The sequence below is a fragment of the Ciona robusta genome, chromosome 13, assembly GCF_009617815.1.
Source record: "Ciona robusta chromosome 13, ASM961781v2".
NCBI classification, from domain to species: Eukaryota; Metazoa; Chordata; class Ascidiacea; order Phlebobranchia; family Cionidae; genus Ciona; species Ciona robusta.
The window spans coordinates 888,265-911,070 of record NC_143247.1 but is presented as its reverse complement, the minus strand read 5'-3'; the positions used below and the strand labels follow the sequence as shown (position 1 = coordinate 911,070).

Here is a 22,806-nt window from a genome sequence, read left to right as displayed (position 1 = left end):
GTAACTTGTAAGCAGGCACGAGGTGTATGAAACAGAACGCCCGTGTTATACCGACTGTCGTTGCCCTGCCATGCATTCAATAGCAGTAAAATCGTGCCAGTGCGTTTTGATCGAGAATGTGCGACAGAATACTATTCACCATATCTTGCTGTCTGTGTAAGTTACATACGTGTATATCTACCAATACATTATTCCTTACTGCCAAACTTGCCGGTCTTCTAATCTGAAATGGCGCACAAACTTTTGCAGCGTAATTGGAATAAGACATTGCGATCGTTTATTACGACCGACTTCGAGTGAATGAACTATGAGACAAACATATTGTATTATGATTACTTCAACAGCGGCACCTAGAGCATATAAAAAAAATATTTCAACAAATAACTGTCCGCCAGGTGTCGGTATAACTCCATCTTTATTTTAATCGCGCGTCGAGACAACAACGAACATTACATTCGAGGCTTCGGTACCGATTTAATGATTTCTTGTTGTCGAAGGGAGGTCTTGTAGCATCTCAACGCGATCAGACAGAACGATATAGCCAACCTAATATTTATCTAAAGCGTTGGAGTCAGGATTCGTGGAGTCATTTACACACCTCAGCTAATATAAGTTTATTTACCCCCCCTCCGGTGGTTAAACAATGAACTGACACAAACTATTATGACGCAAACTTCGTCACATCCGATTTATGGCAATAATTTCACGCGACAAACTTTCAAACAATTTCATTTATTTATTAAATCATAATTACACCATTACAGTTTATTATGCGTTGTTATACCAGCATATATTTGTTCAACTTACTAAAGCAACTACAATGGTCACGTGATAACTACGTCATAGAGTAATGTAGACAATGACGTAATAGTATAAAACAATGAATGTTACGTAACGATGGTCACATAATATAAATGGTTTGGATTATTATCGAACAATAAGTGATTGTTTACGTCATAATGTTATAAAATGTTGCATTTTCTTTGAGATCTTTTGTACTGTTCAAACCACTGCACAAGATCAACATCACCGATAGCACCACGACCTGTCAATTCGAAATCCTGGAAAATATTTTCCTATTTAAATTTCAACTTTAATAAAAAGTTGATTCTTATGAAGACAAATCAATTTCGAATGACAAAGAATGCTTATTGTTTCGCTGGCATTGGTTGGCACATTATTTCGAATATATCGCGTTTCATTTGTTTCATATTTCAAGCACTGTGACGTCATTATACCACCGGTGTTACGTCATAGGCACAAGTTGTAATGTCCATTAAAGTGCGTAAACACACCCCGCGTTACTTTTATTTTTTGTGGTAAATTTAAAAAGCGACCGTTTTATTGATTCCAAAAATACTTTGCTTATTAAAATTGGTCCAGTATAGGCGTAGATATTCGTCCTCAAACAGTGATCTCTAGCGCTATCCTTTTTTTACTACGAGCTTCGTGATTGTGACGTAGGAACGTACTAGTCACGTGACTAATTTATTCGTAAAAGCGAAACCTGCGTTTTTTTGTGCTTTTTTGCGTTTTTTTTTGTTCTCTCGTTTTTCGCTAAAACACTGCCTCTCGCCTTTCTCAGTGTTTCCGAATGAGAGCGGCCACGCTTCAACAATTTTGTGACGTGATTTGTCACGTGGGTAGTACACTTCTCAATTTTTTCGCCACGCAACTTTCAAATCAGTTTTATGAATTTCACGGTGTTTGAGCTGGAATATCTTTGGTTATACAGAACCGATTAAAAGAAGTTAGGTGTCGTTGAATTAGAAAAACACCGTCTATCTATTAAAGCGATGTACATTTAAGTGTGTTTAGGCCCTTTAAGTATCTTGCACAAGGACACTTATAGATTACGTCATAACGTCGACGCGCGATGTAAACAATCGAATCACGACTTACCAGTTGCGAGGTTTATCGAGAGTTTGTAGCTCGAACAAATCTATGGTTTTATTTAAAGCGAAAATAAAATGAATTGTTTTATAAATTATGTAACAAGTGTATGACGTTATTACCGAATTTTGTTCATTATTACGTAATAAACATCGTTGTTACGTTTAATTACATATACAACAACTTTACTTTGCTACTGTGTGGGCTGTGAGTGTTACGTCATAATTTCCGCATTATATCTACCATTATGACGTAATTAATTTCGTGCGACATCGAGATAAGTTAATAAAATATCGGGATACAGTTGATGAACCTGGATAGATGGAAGTTGTTGTATCGCTTGTTTCAATATACGACAACCATCACTTGAAATATCAGTGTTCGACATATTCAACATAGATATGTTGCCAAGACAACCAGCCAAGTATATGACGTCATCATCGGTCAATGGTTGATACCACAATATAAGTTGAATCTGAAAACAATGAATAAATATAATGTCCATTGTTAATAATATGTAATAATAATACGTGATAGTTACGTCACAGTTATATTTGTTTGTCATTAATGTTTATTATGATCAAATATAAATAATTATGACGTTTATCTCGTTAATAATAATATTTATATTAACGTAGTTTATATCACGTGTCTTCCTTAAATATAATTTGGTTAATCAAAGTAGGAATAAAAATACAAACTTTATTGGAACGTTGGTTGATTGCCTTTGATAAGCTTTCCATGTAAGGACTCAGGTTTGTAACATAAAAAAAGTAAAGCGTCTCCATCGCGTCAAGATGAACTATAAGTGACTCCATGAGAGAATCTTTCATCTCGATGCCATAGATAGCCAACCATGTAATCTGAATCGAGATTTAAAAGAGAAATATGAATTAATTAATAATTTATCAAACTTGTTGATTTAAGTTCGTTGTTTATAATTAATTTATTTCAACATCATTGTATGCAAAAAGTGGATAATTAAAACAAAAGGATTTTTATTAAACCATGATCCAGTTATAATGTCGTTTTTATCACAGATAAGTTTTATGTTGATTCTAGCACGTCAAACCCAATTGTTAGGAATGCGTATATTTATATTGGTTATTTACATTCCCATAATATTTTTTGTACGAAAAGCTTTCACGCAGAATACATTACGTTCACTCGAAGATTAAACTACGACGCACGCGAATGTTAAACTAATATAAATATTATTGTTTCCCAACGCGCACCAAAAAGCGGACATGACGCAAAACACGTACGATAATGCGTTGGTGTAACTCGAATCATCTATTTGAAAACACATCAAATATTTTACTTTTGGTTTCAATCGAAACCTTGTTTTTCCCCGAGTTTTATAAAATTAATCTCAGGTTCTCATATCGTCTGAGTCATTGGTGTTTGCGTAAATTTCGTTGGTTTATGCGATAATGCAGGAGGTGAAATGATCATGCATGCCTATTCAACATTTGATGTTGGGGAAACTTGCTACAGGACTGGATTTCGATTTTTTGATGACATCATTAAAAGTTAAATGACGTCACCAGAAACTTGGGTTTTCGGTAAAATATACCAAAAGATTTTATTTCAAAGTTGATTCCTGGTAACGTTACTACACAACTAATAAGTTTTTTAGACCAATTATTACGAATGTAAATCACGGTATAACCGTAAAAACAAATTTAGGTAAATGGGACAATACGCACAAAAACATAATTTATGTCAAAAATTCGAGCCCGACCGAAATTGCACCGCTTCTTTATTCAAACCGTTACCGATATTTTGTAAATTTCAGTTGCCGATATCCGATATTTTAATGCACCTAAATAGCTTGGCTGATTAAAATCTAGAGATCAGATAAGAATGATTAAAATCAAACTACATGACTACTTATTATTAATTAGTTATTAGTGAACTTGTAATTAAATAATTAGATAATTAATAAGATTCAAATAAATTTTATTATATAATATTTATCAGCTAATGCAGTTTGTTTGTGTATCGTGTTGACGCTCAAAAAGACGCGTAAGTGACCTAAAGTAACCTCAAGGTTACATGCGCGTGACAAACATGACATGCGGTGGACGCATCGATTCAAACGATTTGACCAAGTTTAATACTTAGATTGTTACGAACGAGATTAATTAGGAATACGAACCACGTTTATAAACAAGTTAATTCTTACGTACGCACGTCGCTGGCCGTCTGGTTACTTGGCCCCGATAATATTTTTATGCTCTTGCCGATAATTGGAAAACCGATAATCGGTTGTCATCTAGTAAAAATTGCTGCATATTACCCAGAGAGTGTGTGCAGCATAGAGATCAAAAACTTGATTTTTGGGCGGAATACGAACCGTATATTCTCAAAAAAATACATCACGATTTTCAAACCAAGTTTACTAAAAACTTTTAAATGCTATGATGCCTTTTTCAAACGTTATATTGGTAGATAATTTCTTTCTCTTTTAAATAAAACCAACTATAAGTGAACATGTGATCATTTTTGTGAACACCTGTTTTAGATTGTATATTTGCACTACTAGTTCCCAAAGTAGAAACATACTTTTGGCATCATTCGTTTTAATGTATTTTGGTATTTGATGTATTTTATACTAAACGTCGGGCTAATGTTAGTGTTCCACATAATAACAAAATGTTGATTTTAATGTTACTGACCACAGACACACTATATTTAGACCAACCGTGGTAGTTGTGCCATGAATCCCACGAAGAAAAGATTCATAAACTTCAGTGGTTGTGTTGTTTAAATACGACATCAACTTATGCTGTTTCGTAAACGACTTCAATGCATAAACTAGGTCTCCAACCTCAGGAAGATGCATTGGTAGAACAATCTTAAGTTCCACGGGAAGACAATCTTCAAATTTCCTTGAAGTTTCATCGTCATTGTATTCATGAAGCCAACCAAACCGTTGGATCAAATCTTCGCCCCAGGCCGAACGTAATGACTTCATCATCATTGACTCCATGAACTTCTTCTTCTTTTCGTAATCTTTAATCATCTTTGCGGGGAAAATAAGTTTCAGTTGTTTATATGCATGAGGATTACAGATTCCGAACATAAATTTTACGACGACGCTCCATTGCGTATCTTTAAAGGTGGATTTGAGTTGTTCGAACTCACGATACGACACAAAGAGCATTAAGTATACAGCTGTGTAGAATTCCTGCCAGGTGAGGTGGGTGAAGTAACTTCGTTTATTTCCTTCCAAGATTTTCATTCGTAATCCAGACGATTTATCGACATAAGTGTGGAAAAAGTTTGTAACCATTTCATCAGCCAGCTCCACGTCGTCAAAGTCACTTTTCTCGAAAACAAGTTTCCTTTGTTGAAGACCCTCATATGCAAGGCGAGCAAGTTTGACCATTTCAACTCCAACTTTATCCAGGGGAACCTCTCCTTTCAAATGGGAAGACTCTACAAACCTGGTCATGGAAAAGATTAAAACTTGAGTCATTGTTTTAATATCACTGCCTTCCTTTGAGAGCAAAGAAGACACAATGAGAATAAAATTAATTGGAAGATAACACAGATGAGCAAGGTTTGGTTGTTGGTCCAATATTTTCTTGATTGCTGGGTACTTCTCTCCACAAAGCTGTGTTCCAAGATTATTCTTTGCTTCTTCCAGGAGTCCAAGAACCTCAAAAAATGAATTAGGTCGATAATCAGAGTGCAGCTTGTACATTGGACCTGGCCTAGATGTGACTACTATTTTAGCTTTGGGTAGCAGTCTAAAGTTAAACAAATTCTTCATAATATCGACCGGTTTGGATTTCCCATGAAGTTCACACACGTGGGAGATTATGGCGAACTCTTTCGTTGAAGCTTCATCCAATCCATCGAAGAAGATGGCAACATTTGGATTATTCTGTAAGAATGTAATCAAAACCTTGCTTTCCTCTTCAGTGTAATTGACTTTAACCGTGCTGTTGGTTGTTAGGAACTCTAGTAGTGTCATCTTTCTATTAAAGTCGATGTCTTTTACTTCAATGAAGAAGATATATTCAGTGTCAGGTAGGAATTCATGCTTGAGAATTTGGTTTACCATCATCTTTGAAAGAGTGGTCTTCCCAACACCAGGAGGTCCAACCACCCCAACAATGTTAGCATGTCTTCTTATGTACTCAGCTTTGGCAGCTTCTGTTGAACACTTAACTTCAGCATCAAGTTGCGCCTTTTTCAACGCTTTGTCGAACATTTGGCCGATGGTTACTGAACGGTTGTTTACACGATTTGAACTTAGATAGTCTCTGCGTTTCATCTCTTCTTTCCATTCATCATTTATTGGTTGTCGTACATCTGACATCTCAAGTCTAACTGCTTCTATATTACGATCAAGTTGTATTGGCATGTTGGATTCTCCAATAACTTGGTTCGAACGATCGAATAACTGGCTTTGTAGATTTTCAGCTGTTTAAATATACGAGGTTAGTCTATTCACGACGCACTCTGTGCTAAGGCTATAAATACACCGGAATAAATATTTTAAAGACTTTTAAATCAATGTCAATTGTTTTACGAATGAAATTTTGTTAGCTATATTGAATTCTTATATTAAGTATATGTTCAATTAGAGTTTTTGATAAGTTTCGTTTCTTGATATTATGTATAGGGAAGTGGGCCAATAAAAACAATGGGGTACTTGGGGTAAGAAAGGTCCATCCTCCTAGCCCACTAAAATCATTGTATTGCAAACAGCTTTTATTGATAAAAACTGTATTTATTTTGCTTTTATTTACCTTTTATCCATTGAGACCGTTTCACTTGGTCATGGCCTACTCAATACACGGCCTAGGAATACACCGAAACTGCTCAGAAAATAAGAGGCCTATTGACGCGAATAATGCCCATTATAATACATTGTTACGTCACGGTTTTATGAATGGATTTTGCTGTCTGACTGTAGTTTTTTGGGTTATTTTATCAACATCTTATATTTTTTATAAATGTTTAAGCATGACTGAACAGATAGGAGTTACTTTTAACCACGTGCGGCATACAAGTAAGTTTTACCGACAGTTTAGTTTGGCTCAGTCGCTGAGTGAAAATAGTATTTGGCTTAAAACAGAAGATTTTTAAGACAGCCTATGCATATCTAGCAAAACAACACCGCAGTAACAACAAGTAAGTTAATTGATATGTCCGTTGTGGACTTTTAAAATCGGTCCTTAATATATAGGTATATAGGATAACAGTATAGGATATTGGATAAACACAAGCATTAGCCTTTTGTCTCAAGGTGCTTATGCCTTGATCTGTTCTGCTGCTCATAACCCATTTTCTACTCGAGGTTTTTTTTGTTAAAGCAGGACAGAGGCTCTTCCTCGAGGTCAAAAAATGGGTCATACAGCACATCATAAAAAAGTCAACTTTAAAACAAAAATAAATTAACCTTCTTTCGAAAAGTTTGTTTTTTATTGTCTACAAATGTTCTTTTGCCCCAAAGACAGGGCAACAAAAAGCAGAATTAAATAATCATAAAAATCCTACGGTCCAGAATGTTTGTTGCATATTGTTCCTCCAGACTAAGAATTGTTTTGAATGTATTACTTAAAGGGAAAATAATCGTTTGTAAAATTTGCCTTTTATTCGACACTTGACAGTATTTATTATATTATGATATCATGTATTTTGATTCCATAAACCTTTACGTTTAATATTTGTCTTTGAATGCTTTGGATTCTAAACCGTTTCTGTTTGTATCTACGTTTAACTTTAACGGGACACTTAACCATGCAATGTGTAATAATTATTTCTCACAGTTTTATACTAACAGGTTGATTATATTGTGTTTCAAAATATTAAATAAATGCATTTTCCTTTCTTTAGTTCCATAATGCGTGAAAACAATCGACTTATTGTGCTTTATATCTTATACTAATGGGTTATAAACATGCTGTCCAAGACATCAGGCATTAATAACCCTTAAAAGAATCAACAGATAAATGAGAAGACATTGAAGTAACCAAAGGAATAAGTGCGATTTATACAAAAAGTGCAAAGTTCCGTTGAAAGATGCGACGAAGTCTTCATCCAGATTATATGGTCTTTACAACTACAGCTGTTTCAACAGGTATTGACATACCAGCAAGTGGAGTAAACCTAAACCTCCAACTATTAGTTTAACTTACTGTACCATACATACTACGGTACACTACTATATACACTGATACACACCAGTACACTACTATATACACTAATACACACCAGTACACTACTATATACACTAATACACACCAGTACACTACTATATACACTAATACACACCAGTACACTACTATATACACTAATGCACACCAGTACACTACTATATACACTAATACACACCAGTACACTACTATATACACTAATACACACCAGTGCACTACTATATACACTAATACACACCAGTACACTACTATATACACTAATACACACCAGTACACTACTATATACACTAATACACACCAGTACACTACTATATACACTAATACACACCAGTACACTACTATATACACTAATACACACCAGTACACTACTATATACACTAATGCACACCAGTACACTACTATATACACTAATACACACCAGTGCACTACTATATACACTAATACACACCAGTACACTACTATATACACTAATACACACCAGTACACACCAGTACACTACTATATACACTAATACACACCAGTACACTACTATATACATTAATACACACCAGTACACTACTATATACACTAATACACACCAGTACACTACTATATACACTAATACACACCAGTACACTACTATATACACTAATACACACCAGTACACTACTATATACACTAATACACACCAGTACACTACTATTTTAAACCCAGCCATCGTTCAAACTAAACTTTCCTAATAGAAATGCTGCAATAACATTATCTTTACTTTAACAAACACGGCAACGACCTAAAAACATTCGCTAAAATTCTAACTTTAAACCTCTAATGCTACAACTGTAAACGTAACTAAAACTCTATATAGTAAAAACTTTGTAAAAAAAACAGTAAAGGCTTAATTAAGGCCATGGTAAAAAATAAGTAAGTTATACTATCTGCAATAATCCCTGAGTACAAACTAACCAACAGGGGTGGAAATAATATAAAATCAAAATATTAAGTATTACAAAGTTCCACTCGTAAAACAACAGGCATTGGTATTATTAATAGGCTTCTTGAATACCAGACGTTCATGAGGATTCCTGGGTCGTGTATTGAGTCATGCATGTTGCCTACAGTGATGGTTTAGTTTCATTTTAATTGATGCAATGTACATAAACATGGACGACTCACCAAGTGGTTGAACGTTGACAGGAGCAGGTTCGGGGTGTTGGTGAATAGTGACATCTTGTACACTTCCAATCTCCACGTTACCAATCGTTGTTACGTGTGCACTGTCCTATAACAACAATGTAACAGCTATGGTTTAACTCAAACGCGCCTGCAGTTTTAGTTTAAGAGTTCGGAATAAGAGACTGATGTCTATAACCTAATTAATGCTCTCCTCTTGATGAACATGTACAGCTGTATTGACGATAACGTAAATCATAAACGATAGCCAGGTTCCAACAATACCCAAAGAAGAGCCAAGTCAGCCATAGAGCCAAAGAAAGATTAAGAAATAGTTACTTTCAGTCGCTAACAAATAAAATAATGTTAATACACCTGAACACCTAATAACTAAAACTTGAACGGTTACACTAATAGAAAAGGAGCGAAAAGAGTTCGGCAAAGCTGCTCCTAACCACACCGGAGCACGTCTGAACAAAGAAAGGAGAAAAGCAATATATAGTCAAGTCGGCCGGTGGCGCTAGACAGTTAGTAAAATAGTAATTGTACGAGTTACAAACAATATTGAAGTTGTGGTTCAGAAAAAGTGACCATGAGGTATATGAATACACCATGTGTGTCTGGTGCATAAGAAGACAACCATGTTATAACTGGACAGTGAGCATGAGGTGTATGAATACACCATGTGTGTCTGGTGTATAAGAAGTCACCCATGTTATAACTCGACAGTGAGCATGAATGAAGTGTATGAATACACCATGTGTGTCTGGTGCATAAGAAGACAACCATGTTATAACTGGACAGTGAGCATGAGGTATATGAATACACCATGTGTGTCTGGTGTATAAGAAGACACCCATGTTATAACTCGACAGTGAGCATGAGTTGTATGAATACACCATGTGTGTCTGGTGCATAAGAAGACAACCATGTTATAACTGGACAGTGAGCATGAGGTATATGAATACACCATGTGTGTATGGTGTATAAGAAGACACCCATGTTATAACTCGACAGTGAACATGAAGTGTATGAATACACCATGTGTGTCTCGTATATAAGAAGACACCCATGTCTGGTGCATTAGAAGACACCCATGTTATAACTCGACAGTGAGCATGAGGTGTATGAATACACCATGTGTGTCTCGTATATAAGAAGACACCCATGTCTGGTGCATAAGAAGACACCCATGTTATAACTCGACAGTGAGCATGAGGTGTATGAATACACCATGTATGTCTGGTGCATAAGAAGACACCCATGTTATAACTCGACAGTGAGCATGAGGTGTATGAATACACCATGTGTGTCTGGTGTATAAGAAGACACACATGTTATAACTCGACAGTGAACATGAAGTGTATGAATACACCATGTGTGTCTGGTGCATAAGAAGACACCCATTTATAACTCAACAGGGGAATTATTTTTGTAACTTTCCGTCCACGCACTCACTGCGTGATCAGCCATGCACGGGACTTATCCCTTCTTAATACCAAGGTTTGTATATTTTATGTTCCATAAAGTAATAAAAAGTCAAATACAACAGTAATAACAACTTACCATTAGAAAGTGTTTCTCTTATAAACTGATGACAGATTCTTCCAATGTCACCTGATCAAATAAATTTAATTTATCTGTGATGTCACACGGAGTATTATTACAGAAATGTTGTTACAAATTTTTATCTCGGTGCATTTTGTTTATACGTGGCGTTATGTATTTAATAATACAGCATTTAAAGCCAAATATAATACTAAGACATAGCAATAAATAGTTGTACGGAATCTATATTATTATACATGGGGCTTTTTACTTCACGCCTCAACGCTCGAATGTTCAGTTCTTGCCGCGTTCCAGTTAACTTGTTTTTAACAATGGTTTTATAAACCCGGTCTTATGGAGCCTTAAGCCCATGTTTCCCAATATTCCCAAACGTAAAACATAGGACGATTTTGTGTACCACGAATAAGTATGAATAATTATATATCATAGCTCTATGAATTTACAATACTTATTTATTATTATTAATCAATCGAAAACAAATTTGCAAATCTATATCTTAAACAAGCCACTTCTCATAAATTATCTCTAAGTGCCGGGATTTTTCATATGTTATCTTGTTATTATATTAGTATATTATATATTTGAATTACCCCTGAGGTATAAATTATTGAATTAAAAACAAACCCCTCAAAGTTTGGCAATTAAATGACTTGATTTTTTTACATTAATATATCTGCGACTTCTAGTTAACCTATCGAATTTAACCGACTGTGTTAATTTCTTTGCCATGTAAACTTTATATATATATAACTTTAAAACGATATTATTGCTGATTACTTCCCTACTTTAAGACATATTGATCCATGCCCCTTTTTATTATAGCCAAATCAAACTGTGTGAAATTTTTCATCTTATTATATTTAACTACGATATGGGATTGGTGACAAAATTTAGAACTATAAAATTTCGGCAGTTTTAATATAGTTCAGTGAGCATTCAAAATGAGCATCTCATTATTAGGCTTTTTTCAGCATTTAAAAATATATGGTATTCACTCAACAGCGAATTTTAATACCTAACAACAGCAAATGCATTTGCCGCGCATTTAGTTGAACAGTGAGAATGCTGTCGAATACCCGCGTTCCGGTTAACTTGTTTTTAACAATGGTTTTATAAACCTTAACTCACAGTCTGAAACATTCAGCATATTTCACCTGGACCGATATTTTACAACTATACAAATATATGAGAAAACATGGAGATCAAATATTAATTTAAAACTAATTGGTTTGCGTATATTGCATATATGGTGAATTAACTGAATGTAATTTTTACAAAAACAACAACCAATGCCACTAAAACACTAAGCAGTGATGACCATTCAAAAACTACAATAAAATTTAGTGTTGCCGATTATAAATTTCAAGGCGGAAAAGATTTATTTTAGACAGAAATTAAATTTATTAAATATTAATTTCATTTAATTTTAATGTACCTTTTAATTTATAATAGAATTAAATTCTGTGAATGATTTTTTATTTATCTATCACTTTTGCGGTAATAGGTGCTGCCGATGGCAAAATGAGAAATAATAATACATAAACTATAACTGATAACTTGTTATTGAACAACGAGGCAATATGTCGTTGCTTATATTGCTTGTGCAACACTGTACGCGCATTTTACACGACGATTCCAGCAATTGTCTGCGGGAATGGGCGTTACCAATCCTTTCAAACAATTAAAATGTGGCGAATATAACTTATACCTCATTACAAATCAATACCGGTCCCAACATAACCACACAGTCCGGCGCCGTGGCCAAGTGGTTAGTGCGCCCGCCTCTAACCCAGAGGTAATGGGTTCAAGGCTCGTCGCTGCTACCATTGTGGGCGTATGTGTCCTTGGGCAAGACACTTAACGGCAATGGCTCGAACCCAGTGGTCACTAATGGGATGTCTAATCAGCCATACATAAAGAAAAGTCAGCCATACATAAAGAAAAACACAAAAGTTGCAGAATATTTATAATATACTGATATAATAACAGGATAATGTATGGAATATTTATTAAAAATTCGGTAACAGAAACTTGGAGAAAAATTCTCGGCGTAGGTAAAATACAGCGCAGCAATAATAATTTTGTGGCAATAATATGACTTTATTATAAGTTATTATAACCTTTCTGTTAAGTTTTAATTGATGTGTATATACTGGTTTCCACGACTGTTTGCAAATTACTAAACAACACTTAGTGTGTTTGATATAATTATTTGAATCAATTAATAAAGGTGTGACAGTACAAATTTGTAATATCATACATAAACCGTCATTTATTTTGACTTTTCAGATATGGGACAATATGCATTTAGGCGTCCCATATTACCCCACCATATTAAAAACGACAGTTTTTTTATTATTTTTAAAACGTAATGTTTAAAAGTGTAGGTTGGCAATACTGCAAAGTGACGTTACTGTTCAATAATTTGGCAGAATGAGAGCATTCAAAGCAAACACAGATCACTAACCTTCTTGAAATATTCCTTGCAATCAACCGGATCGTAAAGATGTTTCTACTGTCTGGTTGCTGGTATAGTTGTTCATTTGCACAACTTCGTAGTCAACGATTCCTTGCGTAATAACAACAACGTACATGCGAAGGTATACGGTGACTTGGTCTGCTCTAATACACAGGTTACCTTGTGTTTATATCAACCGACCAACCCATCGACTATTTTTTCACTCGATGCGATGACGTCACGCTTGGATTGAAAGTTTGTTGTGCTCCTGTTCGCCACCAAGCGGATAAACTGACACCGACAATTGCTTGGCGATACAACCCGATAACACGGTTGTGTTAATGCACGTCATACATGGCGGCTTTATACATAAAGTACGTTGTGTGGAACTTTTAATGCGTTACTCTTTAGAAACTTACTTGGCTACAACTTGATTGTAGAAATATCTATTATACGTCAACAGCTGTAGTTACTTCAGTGAGCCTTGAACCTCCAACGTATGACACACACCTGCCTAACTTACGACAACATATTGTGACGCTATTATGTATATCCCACCCCATCCACTACCCGCCATATAATGGGTTTGGACATTACCCTGTCGGCCACCGTGACAAACCACGCTGCTCTAGTTTCATTCTGTGCTTATATTTAAAAGATAAAAACGTCGATAATAATCCTTTACACGGTACAAGTTCGCACTCAGTCACGATACTTAATATTTATTTTGTATTTTAATATTTGTCATATATTATGTTTAGCTGTTACAGTTATTTTTCGTCACAAATACGACTGCGTTTTGATTACGCAATATAAGAGAGATTTTAAACATTTCGTTGTAATGCTATACAACGTAACGGCCGAAGCTAACAACATTTGTGGTGTACACGTACATTGAAATATAAGTTATGTTGGCCGTATATTAATACAAACACTTGTAGCTGCGATTATTTTACACACCAAGGAGGTATTGGTCGCCAGCTGCTGATAATACTGATCCTAAGCACAGAAATAACAAGAGAGCAAAGCTCTAATGGATAGACACGTATAATTTAAACATTGAGATAGATGACATTGGTCAAAGAAACACCGAGTGGTCTCACTGCTGCTATTGTGAGTCCAAAATCAAGCAAACACCCTGACTTTTCAATGTGTTTAGACAATTATGTTTTGTTGCAACCGTAAAATGGCTTATATTTACCCTGTCAAACATCTTTAGAAAAAATATAAAATAACCTATTGGGTTTAAACGAACTTGTTAAGTTTTGTTTGCGTTTTCCTTTTGTGGGAAGGTCTAAAACAGCTTTTATTAATCTTTTAATACATTTTTTGCAAAATAATATAAAAATTATCCTTATTAAATGACTAAAATGTCACCGGTCCCTTTAATTAGTGCATGTCCGCTATGTCCACTATGTCCGCTATGTCCACATGTGGTGAATATTTTGGACATAGCGGACATAGAGAATATTGTGGACATAGTGGACATGCACTAATTAAAAGGACCCAAATGTCACAAATTACCCGCTTCTAGGGCTTGTTTTTGACTTTTTTCAAAACAGAAAACAAATTACCGATGTGTTTTAGACTTTCAAGTTTTAGACTTTTTGCATTACCAGCCAGCTTGCTGAAGGAGTGTCCCCGACTCCATGTGCTGGAGGGTGCCAGGTCTTTCCTCCGGTTTGGTAACACGGGATCCTGTGCATAAACCCCACCTGGTGCTTGAGGAGAAATCCAACACATCACTTTGGTGGGTGGATTGTCAGGAACACCGCCCACCTACGGAGAGCCAGGATCGCAGGAGGGAAATTTGCCTGGCCTTGTTGCCTCGGCCGTGCCGAGAATGCAACCCGGACCCTAGAGGGGGCAAAAACCTCAGCCAACACATATGAATCCTACCAACCTATTATAAAAAACACAGGTGTGAGCGATCCATCGGAGACACCTGTCCCGATGGTGACCTATCCACCTCACTCAGACAGTGAAACTGATCTGTTGAACTCTTCCAAAAAGAGTATGCCAGCGGCATCAGGAGTAACAGCACCACCAGTGCTAAACACACCCCTTGGTCCCCCTGCCACGGCAGTGAAGACTGAACAGGTAAGTGATGCACTCACCAAAAAGATGTGCAGCCTCAAGGTTTCGAAACCGAAACATAATGAAGGTGGCGCATCAACCTCACGGGTTGCATCTACCGAAGATGTTCCAAATCCTAGAACTTCGGAGGATATTGTCGATCCCCATGCAAAGCGTCGTGCTAAACGGCTACGCCAGAAAGCCCGTAAAAAGACTTCTTGCGATAACCCGGAGGCATCAAGCAGCTGCAACCCAGGCAACAACCGTCCAACTACATCTAGTGGGGCGGCGTCTGGTCAAAAGGACTAGAGCCGTAAAAAGCTCCACTGGCTCCGCTTCATCTACCCCTGGAGCCAAACGGCACAAGGGTGGAACTAGTACTGAGGACTTGGCTGAGGAAAGTGCCCTCTCGACCTGGTGCTCCGTCAATCTACATAGCCTTGGGTCCACAAGACCGACCAAAGGAAAGAATGTTTATTGCATGGCTTTCGTGTCAGTTCTTCTCAGTAATAAGACGACAGAATCCTGAAATGCCCATAGAAAAACTACGGGTGGTCAGTGCGGTTGGCAATGGCAACGACTACGGATTTCATCTCCGTATCGCTGTCCAACTCACCGCACTCCCGTCTCTCAGGAAGGCAAACTTCCAACTGAACTTCCTTTTCGGGCTTATCAACCTTGTTGGTAGCCAGGTGAAGGCGGCAGAAGAAGGAAGCAAGTCACCTGGGCAGGAAACCAACCCGAACAATCAGGATGGTGCTCCAAAGACGGGCTAAGCGTACAGGCATTGCCTGTTACCAAATCAACTTGCACCACTGTATAGCAGTCGCCACTGAACTAATGGCCAAGCTGAACGCAGAGGGGCACACATTTATAGCTCTTGTTCAAGAACCATATTGCTTGCATGGTAAAGTTCGATATTCCCCAACATCGACAACGATCTTCTCCCATGTGACTTCAATACATCCGAGAGCATGTGTTATAGCATCCAGCAACCTCGTCACATGGCCACTGGCTCAATTTACGAACAGGGACATGTGCACTATTGCTGTTGCTACCAATAATAATAAAAATAACCATTTTATTTTCTCCTCAGTTTACATGCCAGGTGACGACGAAAATGCCCCTCCTCATCAGCTGAACAACACCAACGTCATTATTGGCACGGATGCCAACTCTCATCATACTTTCTGGGGAAGTACCGACTGTAACAACAGAGAAACTGCACTCCTAGAATTTCTGATGAGTTCCATGCTGACAGTGTGCAACACTGGCAGCACACCAACTTTCGTGACAAAGAACCGTGCGGAGGTGTTAGATTTAACCCTCTGTACAAACCACATGTCACACAGTGTGACAAACTGGAAGGTCCATAAGGACATATCGCTCTCGGATCACCGGCTTATCACCTTCCAAGTCGACAGGGAATATTCCACACACCCTTCACACTACAGAAATGTTCGAAATACCACCTGGGACAAGTATGTAGTTCATCTGGACAAGTCTCTCTCCGGGATTCCTCATAAGCTTCCGACTACCGTGGAAGAACTTGAGAAGTACTCCATGGTAGTGGAGAGAGCTATCTCATCTGCGTTTGAGTGTTCATGCCGCCTGGTAATGAGATCCTCAACTCGTCGACAGAGCTGGTGGTCTGCAGAGCTAACTTCATTGCGAAAGTTGGCAAAGCGCTCACACAAGAAAGCTCTCCGATCCAAATCTGCTTCAGACTGGAATGCCTCCAAGGAAGCAACGCGAGCCTACAAAGCAAAGATCCGATCAAGCAAACGTACTTCATGGCGCAAGTTCTGCAGCGAAGTAAACAACCTTCCAGCAGCCATGCGCCTTCATCGTGTACTGAAAGGTTCGAAGTCACACCAAATTGGGTCGCTGCGAAAACCAAATGGGGAGTTTACCTCCACACCTGGTGAAGCGCTAAACGTCCTGTTTGATGCACACTTCCCGGATGATGTGAACATCTCCCATCGACATCAGCACACTGATCCTTCACTTGTGTTGGAGGATGACGATCTTGAAACAAGAATTGTCACCGAAGATCGAGTGAAAGAAGCGGTCAAATCATTTGATCCTTACAAAAGTGCAGGCCTGAATAAGATATACCCTGTTTTACTACAGAGAGGAGTCGACATCCTGGTACCCCACCTCAAAAACCTATATTCATCTTCACTGAAAATGGGTCATGTCCCATCACGATGGATTGAAGCCAAAGTAGTCTTCCCCTTCAAACCAGGAAAAGAAGACTACACATCAGCTAAATCCTATCGCCAACTTAGCCTCACCTCCTTTCTCCTTAAAGGGCTGGAAAGGCTAATATATTGGTATCTACAGGCAGGTCCCCTTCGGGACTTTCCCCTTCACAAATACCAATATGCTTACAGACCTGGCATCTCGACAGAGAATTCACTACATGCAGTGACCACTAAATTGGAGAAGGCTGTTTTCAACGTCCAATTTGGTCATGGGATTTTTTTGGACATTGAAGGTGTTTTCTCTAACGCAACTTTCGAATCTATGATTGAACCTCTACGGTCTCGTCATGTGCATGGGAAAGTCATACGATGGATATCAAACATGCTCCGCAACCGCGTGGCAACTGCGGAGATCCATGGTCACACGGAAGTCAAGCGTGTAACAAAAGGATGCCCACAGGGTGACTATCTCCAATCCTGTGGAACCTAGTTGTTGACACCCTCTTACTTCAATTCACATCAAAAGATGCTGCGAAAGTACAGGCCTATGCGGATGATGTCTGCATAACTGTCACAGGACCGGTAGCTAGTGTTGTAGGTGACATCGCCCAATCGGCACTTCAACGTCTCGAAAAATGGGAGAAAACCAACTACCTGACTTTGCCGCAGCAAAAACGGTGGTTGTCATGTTCACCAAGTGGCGTAAGTGGTCTATAAAGCCACTAACGCTAAACAATGAACTACTTAAGCTGTCGAGTGAAGTCAAATACCTTGGCATCACTCTAGATTCAGCACTAACGTGGAAACCCCACTGTATCAACCGCATCAAGACTGCGACTATGTCCCTAGCTCAATGACGCCGTGCGGTGAGCACTCGCTGGGGCCTGAATCCTAAGTCCATGATGTGGCTTTACTGCCAAGTTGTACGACCAATGCTCTCTTATGCCTGCATGGTGTGGGTCAAGAGCAACATTCAGCCCTGCAGGACTCAGATAGTGCCAGCGACTGGCATGCCCCACAATTACTTCTTGTTTCAGGACAACTCCTACAAGAGCATTAGAGACACTTCTCAACCTTCCTCCCTTGCATCTTTATCTACAAGGCAACGCGGTCTACAGATCCCATCGCCTGAAGACACTGCGGCAATGGGAAGGTGGAGATTACTACACTTCACACAATGAACGGCACACATACATCTGTAACCGGATATCAAAGGAGATCAAATCCCTTTCACTTCCTTGCGACAGATGTATCCCCTCACTGCACTTCGATCACAGTTTTCGAATCGTAATTGAAGATCGCAGCACTTTTAAGCCACCAGACCCTCCTCACCAGTCTGACGGAATAATCTGTTACACAGATGAATCCAAGACGATTGATGGAACGGGATCTGGTTACCTGATCACGAGGTGCACCGAGACTAAACAAGTTTCAGTAAGCCTCGGATCATACCCTTCAGTTTTCCAAACAGAGATCCTAGCAATTAACATGGGTGCCAAGGAACTGCTGTATGATGGTACTGATAGTAAATCTATCGACATTTATAGCGACAGCCAGGCTGGAATTAAGGCTGTTTTTCCGAGCAACAAAGGTGTTTTTCCGAGGTGTTTTTCCGAGCAAATCCTGAAGCTGCCAAGGCAAAAGTTACGTTAAAAAAAAGGCAAAAGTTACGTTTCATTCTTCAAGTGATAACAGGGCATGGCATGTTTGCCAGTCATCTGCATAAACTTAAAAAAAGTGAGAGTCCCATCTGCCCTGTCTTTGACGAGGAAGATGAGACATCCTTTCATTATGTTGGCATATGCCCAGCATATGCGAATGCAAGACGGGAGCAACTAAACTTGACCGAGCTGTCAAGGGAAGATCTCCCATCCATCACCATTAAAGCCCTTGTCGCCTACTTTCGGGGAAGTGCCAGTCTCCTTAAACTGGGAAGATCCATGCAGTAGCACCCCGGGTGTTGGGGTAATGGTCCAATTGTGACCTAAATTCTAAGGCCCATGGCGTGCTACGCTGCGAAACCTCACCCACATAGAACAGAATAGAATAGAAATAAATTATACGTGGTGACTCGTAAGAGGGCACGGGGTGTATGAAAAAGAACACTCGTGTTATAACGACTGTCGTTGCCCCGCCATGCGAGGATAAATAAGTTACATACGTGGTAACTCGTAAGCAGGCACGAGGTGTATGAAACAGAACATCCGTGTTATAACGACTGTCGTTGCCCGGCCATGCATTCAATAGCAGTAAAATCGTGCCAGTGCGTTTTGATCGAGAATCTGTGACAGAATACTATTCACCATATCTTGCTGTTTGTGTAAGTTACATACGTGTATATCTACCAATACATTAGTTCTTACTGCCAAACATGTCGGTCTTCTAATCTGAAATGGCGCACAAACTTTTGCAGCGTAAATGGACCAAGACATTGCGTTTATTACGACCGACTACGAGTGAATGAACTACGAGACACCCATGTTGTATTATTACCCTAACAGCGGCACCTAGAGCATATAAAAAAAATATATCAACAAATAACCGTTCACCAGGTGTCGGTATAACTCCATCTTTATTTTAATCGCGCTTCGAGACAACAACGAACATTATAGTCGAGCCCTCGGTACCGATTTAATGATTTCTTGTTGTCGAAGGGAGGTCTTGTAGCATCTCGACGCGATCAGACAGAACGATATAGCCAACCTAATATTTATCTAAAGCGTTGGAGTCAGGATTCGTGGAGTCATTTACACACCTCAGCTACAGGCAGGGGTGACCCAACCGGCTATTATAAACTCGTGGCTATCATGACGTCACAAATACCATTGTTAACCTATATGACGTAATATAAGTTTATTTAACCCACCCCGGTAGCTAAACAATGAACTGACAGAAACTATTATGAGGCAAACTTCGTCACATCCGATTTATGGCAATAATTTCACGCGACAAACTTTCAAACAATTTCATTTATTTATTAAATCGTAATTACACCATTACAGCTTATTATGCGTTGTTATACCAGCATATATTTGTTCAACTTACTAAAGCAACTACAATGGTCACGTGATAACTACGTCATAGAGTAATAGAAATAATGACGTATTATTATAAAACAATGAATGTTACGTCACGATGGTCACATAATATAAATGGTTTGGATTATTATCGAACAATAAGTGATTGTTTACGTCATAATGTTATAAAATGTTGCATATTCTTTGAGATCTTTTGTACTGTTCAAACCACTTCACAAGTTCCTTAACATCACCGGTTGCACCATCACTTTCCAATTCGAAATCCTGAAAAATATTTTTCAACTTAAATTTCAACTTTAATCAAAAGTTGATTATGAAGACAATTCAATCTCGAATGTCAAACAATGCTTATTGTTTCGCTGACATTGGTTGGCACATTATAATTTGTTTCATATTTCGAGCACTGTGACGTCATTATATTACCGGTGTTTCGTCACAGGCGCAAGTTGTAATGTCCATTAGGTGTCTTGCACAAGGACACTTATAGATTACGTCATAACGTCGACGCGCGATGTAAACAATCGAATCACGACTTACCAGTTGCGAGGTTTATCTAGAGTTTGTGGCTCGAACAAATCTATGGTTTTATTTAAAGCGAAAATAAAATGAATTGTTTTATAAATTATGTAACAAGTTAATGACGTTATTACCGAATATTGTTCATTATTACGTAATAAACGTCATTGTTACGTTCATATACAACTACTTTACTTTGCTACTGTGTATGCTGTGAGTGTTACGTCATAATTTCCGCATTATATCTACCATTATGACGTAATTAATTTCGTGCGACATCGAAATAAGTTGATAAAATATCGGGATAAAGTTGATGAACCTGGATAGATGGAAGTTGTTGTATCGCTTGTTTCAATACACCACAACCATCACTTGAAATATCGGTGTCCCACATATTCAACCAAGATATGTTGCCAAGACTACCAGCCAAGTACATGACGTCATCACTGTTCAACTGTTGTTGCGACAGTGAAAGTTGAATCTGAAAACAATGAATAAATATAATGTCTATTGTTATGTAATAATATGTAGTAATAATACGTGATAGTTACGTCACAGTTATATTTGTTTGTCATTGATGTTTATTATGATCAAATATAAATAATTATGACGTTTATCTCGTTAATAATAATATTTATATTAACGTAGTTTATACCACGTGTTTTGCTTAAATATAATTTGGTTAATCAGAGTAGGAATAAAAATACAAACTTTATTGGAACGTTGGTTGATTGCGTTTGATAAGCTTTCCATGTAAGGACTTAGGTTTGTAACTTCAAAAAACCAAAGCTTCTCCATCGCATCAAGATGAAGTAGAAGTGACTCCATGAGGGAATCTTTTATCTCGATGCGACCGATGGTCAACTTTGTAATCTGTATCGAGATTTAAAAGAGAAATATGAATTAATTAATAATTGATCAAACTTGTTTATTTAAGTTCGTTGTTTATAATTAATTTATTTTAACATCATTGTAGGCAAAAATTCATTACGTTGACTCGAAGATCAAACTACGACGCACGCGAATGTTATACTAATATAAATTTTAATGTTTCCCAACGCGCAACAAAAAACGGACATGACGCAAAACTATGGGGGCCCAACCTGGTCAAAATACAACAAGAAAAAAGGCATTTTATGCATTAAGTTGCATTATTTTTATATCACAAGTTGAATTATTTTTAGATCTTAATCTCACAAAAAAATAATTTTACCCTACAACTTGAATTAATTTTACGTTACAACTTGAATTAATTTTACGTTACAACTTGAATTATTTTTACGCTACGACTTGAATTATATTTACGTTACGACTTGAATTAATTTTACGTTACAACTTGAATTAATTTTACGTTACAACTTGAATTAATTTTACGCTACGACTTGAATTATATTTACGTTACGACTTGAATTAATTTTACGTTACAACTTGAATTATTTTTACGATACAACTTGAATTATTTTTACGTTACGACTTGAATTATTTTTACGCTATGACTTGAATTAATTTTATATCCGGTAAAATCAAGTCGTAACGTAAAAATAATTCAAGTTGTAACGTAAAAATAATTCAAGTCGTATCGTAAAAATAATTCAAGTCGTAACGTAAAATAAATTCAAGTCGTAACGTAAAAATAATTCAAGTCGTAACGTAAAAATAATTCAAGTCGTAGCGTAAAAATAAAGTCGTAACGTAAAAATAAATTCAAGTCGTAACGTAAAAAT

The 22,806-nt window shown here is 37.5% G+C and overlaps 2 protein-coding genes and 2 pseudogenes across 3 annotated transcripts; 2 read left to right on the top strand and 2 right to left on the bottom strand.

The window, feature by feature from the left end:
- Positions 1 to 651: 651 nt before the first annotated feature.
- On the bottom strand, positions 652 to 22,372 carry LOC149725616 (uncharacterized). Of its 2 annotated transcripts, none has more exons than XM_089891241.1 (3): positions 21,794 to 21,978; positions 21,402 to 21,563; positions 652 to 1,061 (listed from the first exon to the last, which is right to left on the bottom strand). In XM_089891241.1, exons 1-3 carry the CDS (start codon positions 21,908 to 21,910, stop codon positions 963 to 965), a joined length of 378 nt encoding a protein of 125 aa, XP_089747367.1. In that variant the 5' UTR covers positions 21,911 to 21,978; the 3' UTR covers positions 652 to 962. The 2 variants fall into 2 exon arrangements, with proteins under 2 accessions (XP_089747367.1, XP_089747366.1); XM_089891240.1 differs by lacking the exon at positions 652 to 1,061 and adding an exon at positions 20,485 to 20,830 and having other exon boundaries at positions 21,794 to 22,372.
- LOC149725619 (NACHT, LRR and PYD domains-containing protein 14-like) lies at positions 1,793 to 13,841 on the bottom strand. Its single transcript, XM_089891215.1, has 6 exons — positions 13,255 to 13,841; positions 10,785 to 10,835; positions 9,222 to 9,327; positions 4,601 to 6,330; positions 2,595 to 2,756; positions 1,793 to 2,368 (listed from the first exon to the last, which is right to left on the bottom strand). Exons 2-6 carry the CDS (start codon positions 10,785 to 10,787, stop codon positions 2,150 to 2,152), a joined length of 2,220 nt encoding a protein of 739 aa, XP_089747341.1. The 5' UTR covers positions 10,788 to 10,835; positions 13,255 to 13,841; the 3' UTR covers positions 1,793 to 2,149.
- LOC149725618 (uncharacterized) lies at positions 14,314 to 15,850 on the top strand (annotated as a pseudogene).
- LOC149725617 (uncharacterized) lies at positions 18,164 to 19,181 on the top strand (annotated as a pseudogene).
- Positions 22,373 to 22,806: the final 434 nt, after the last annotated feature.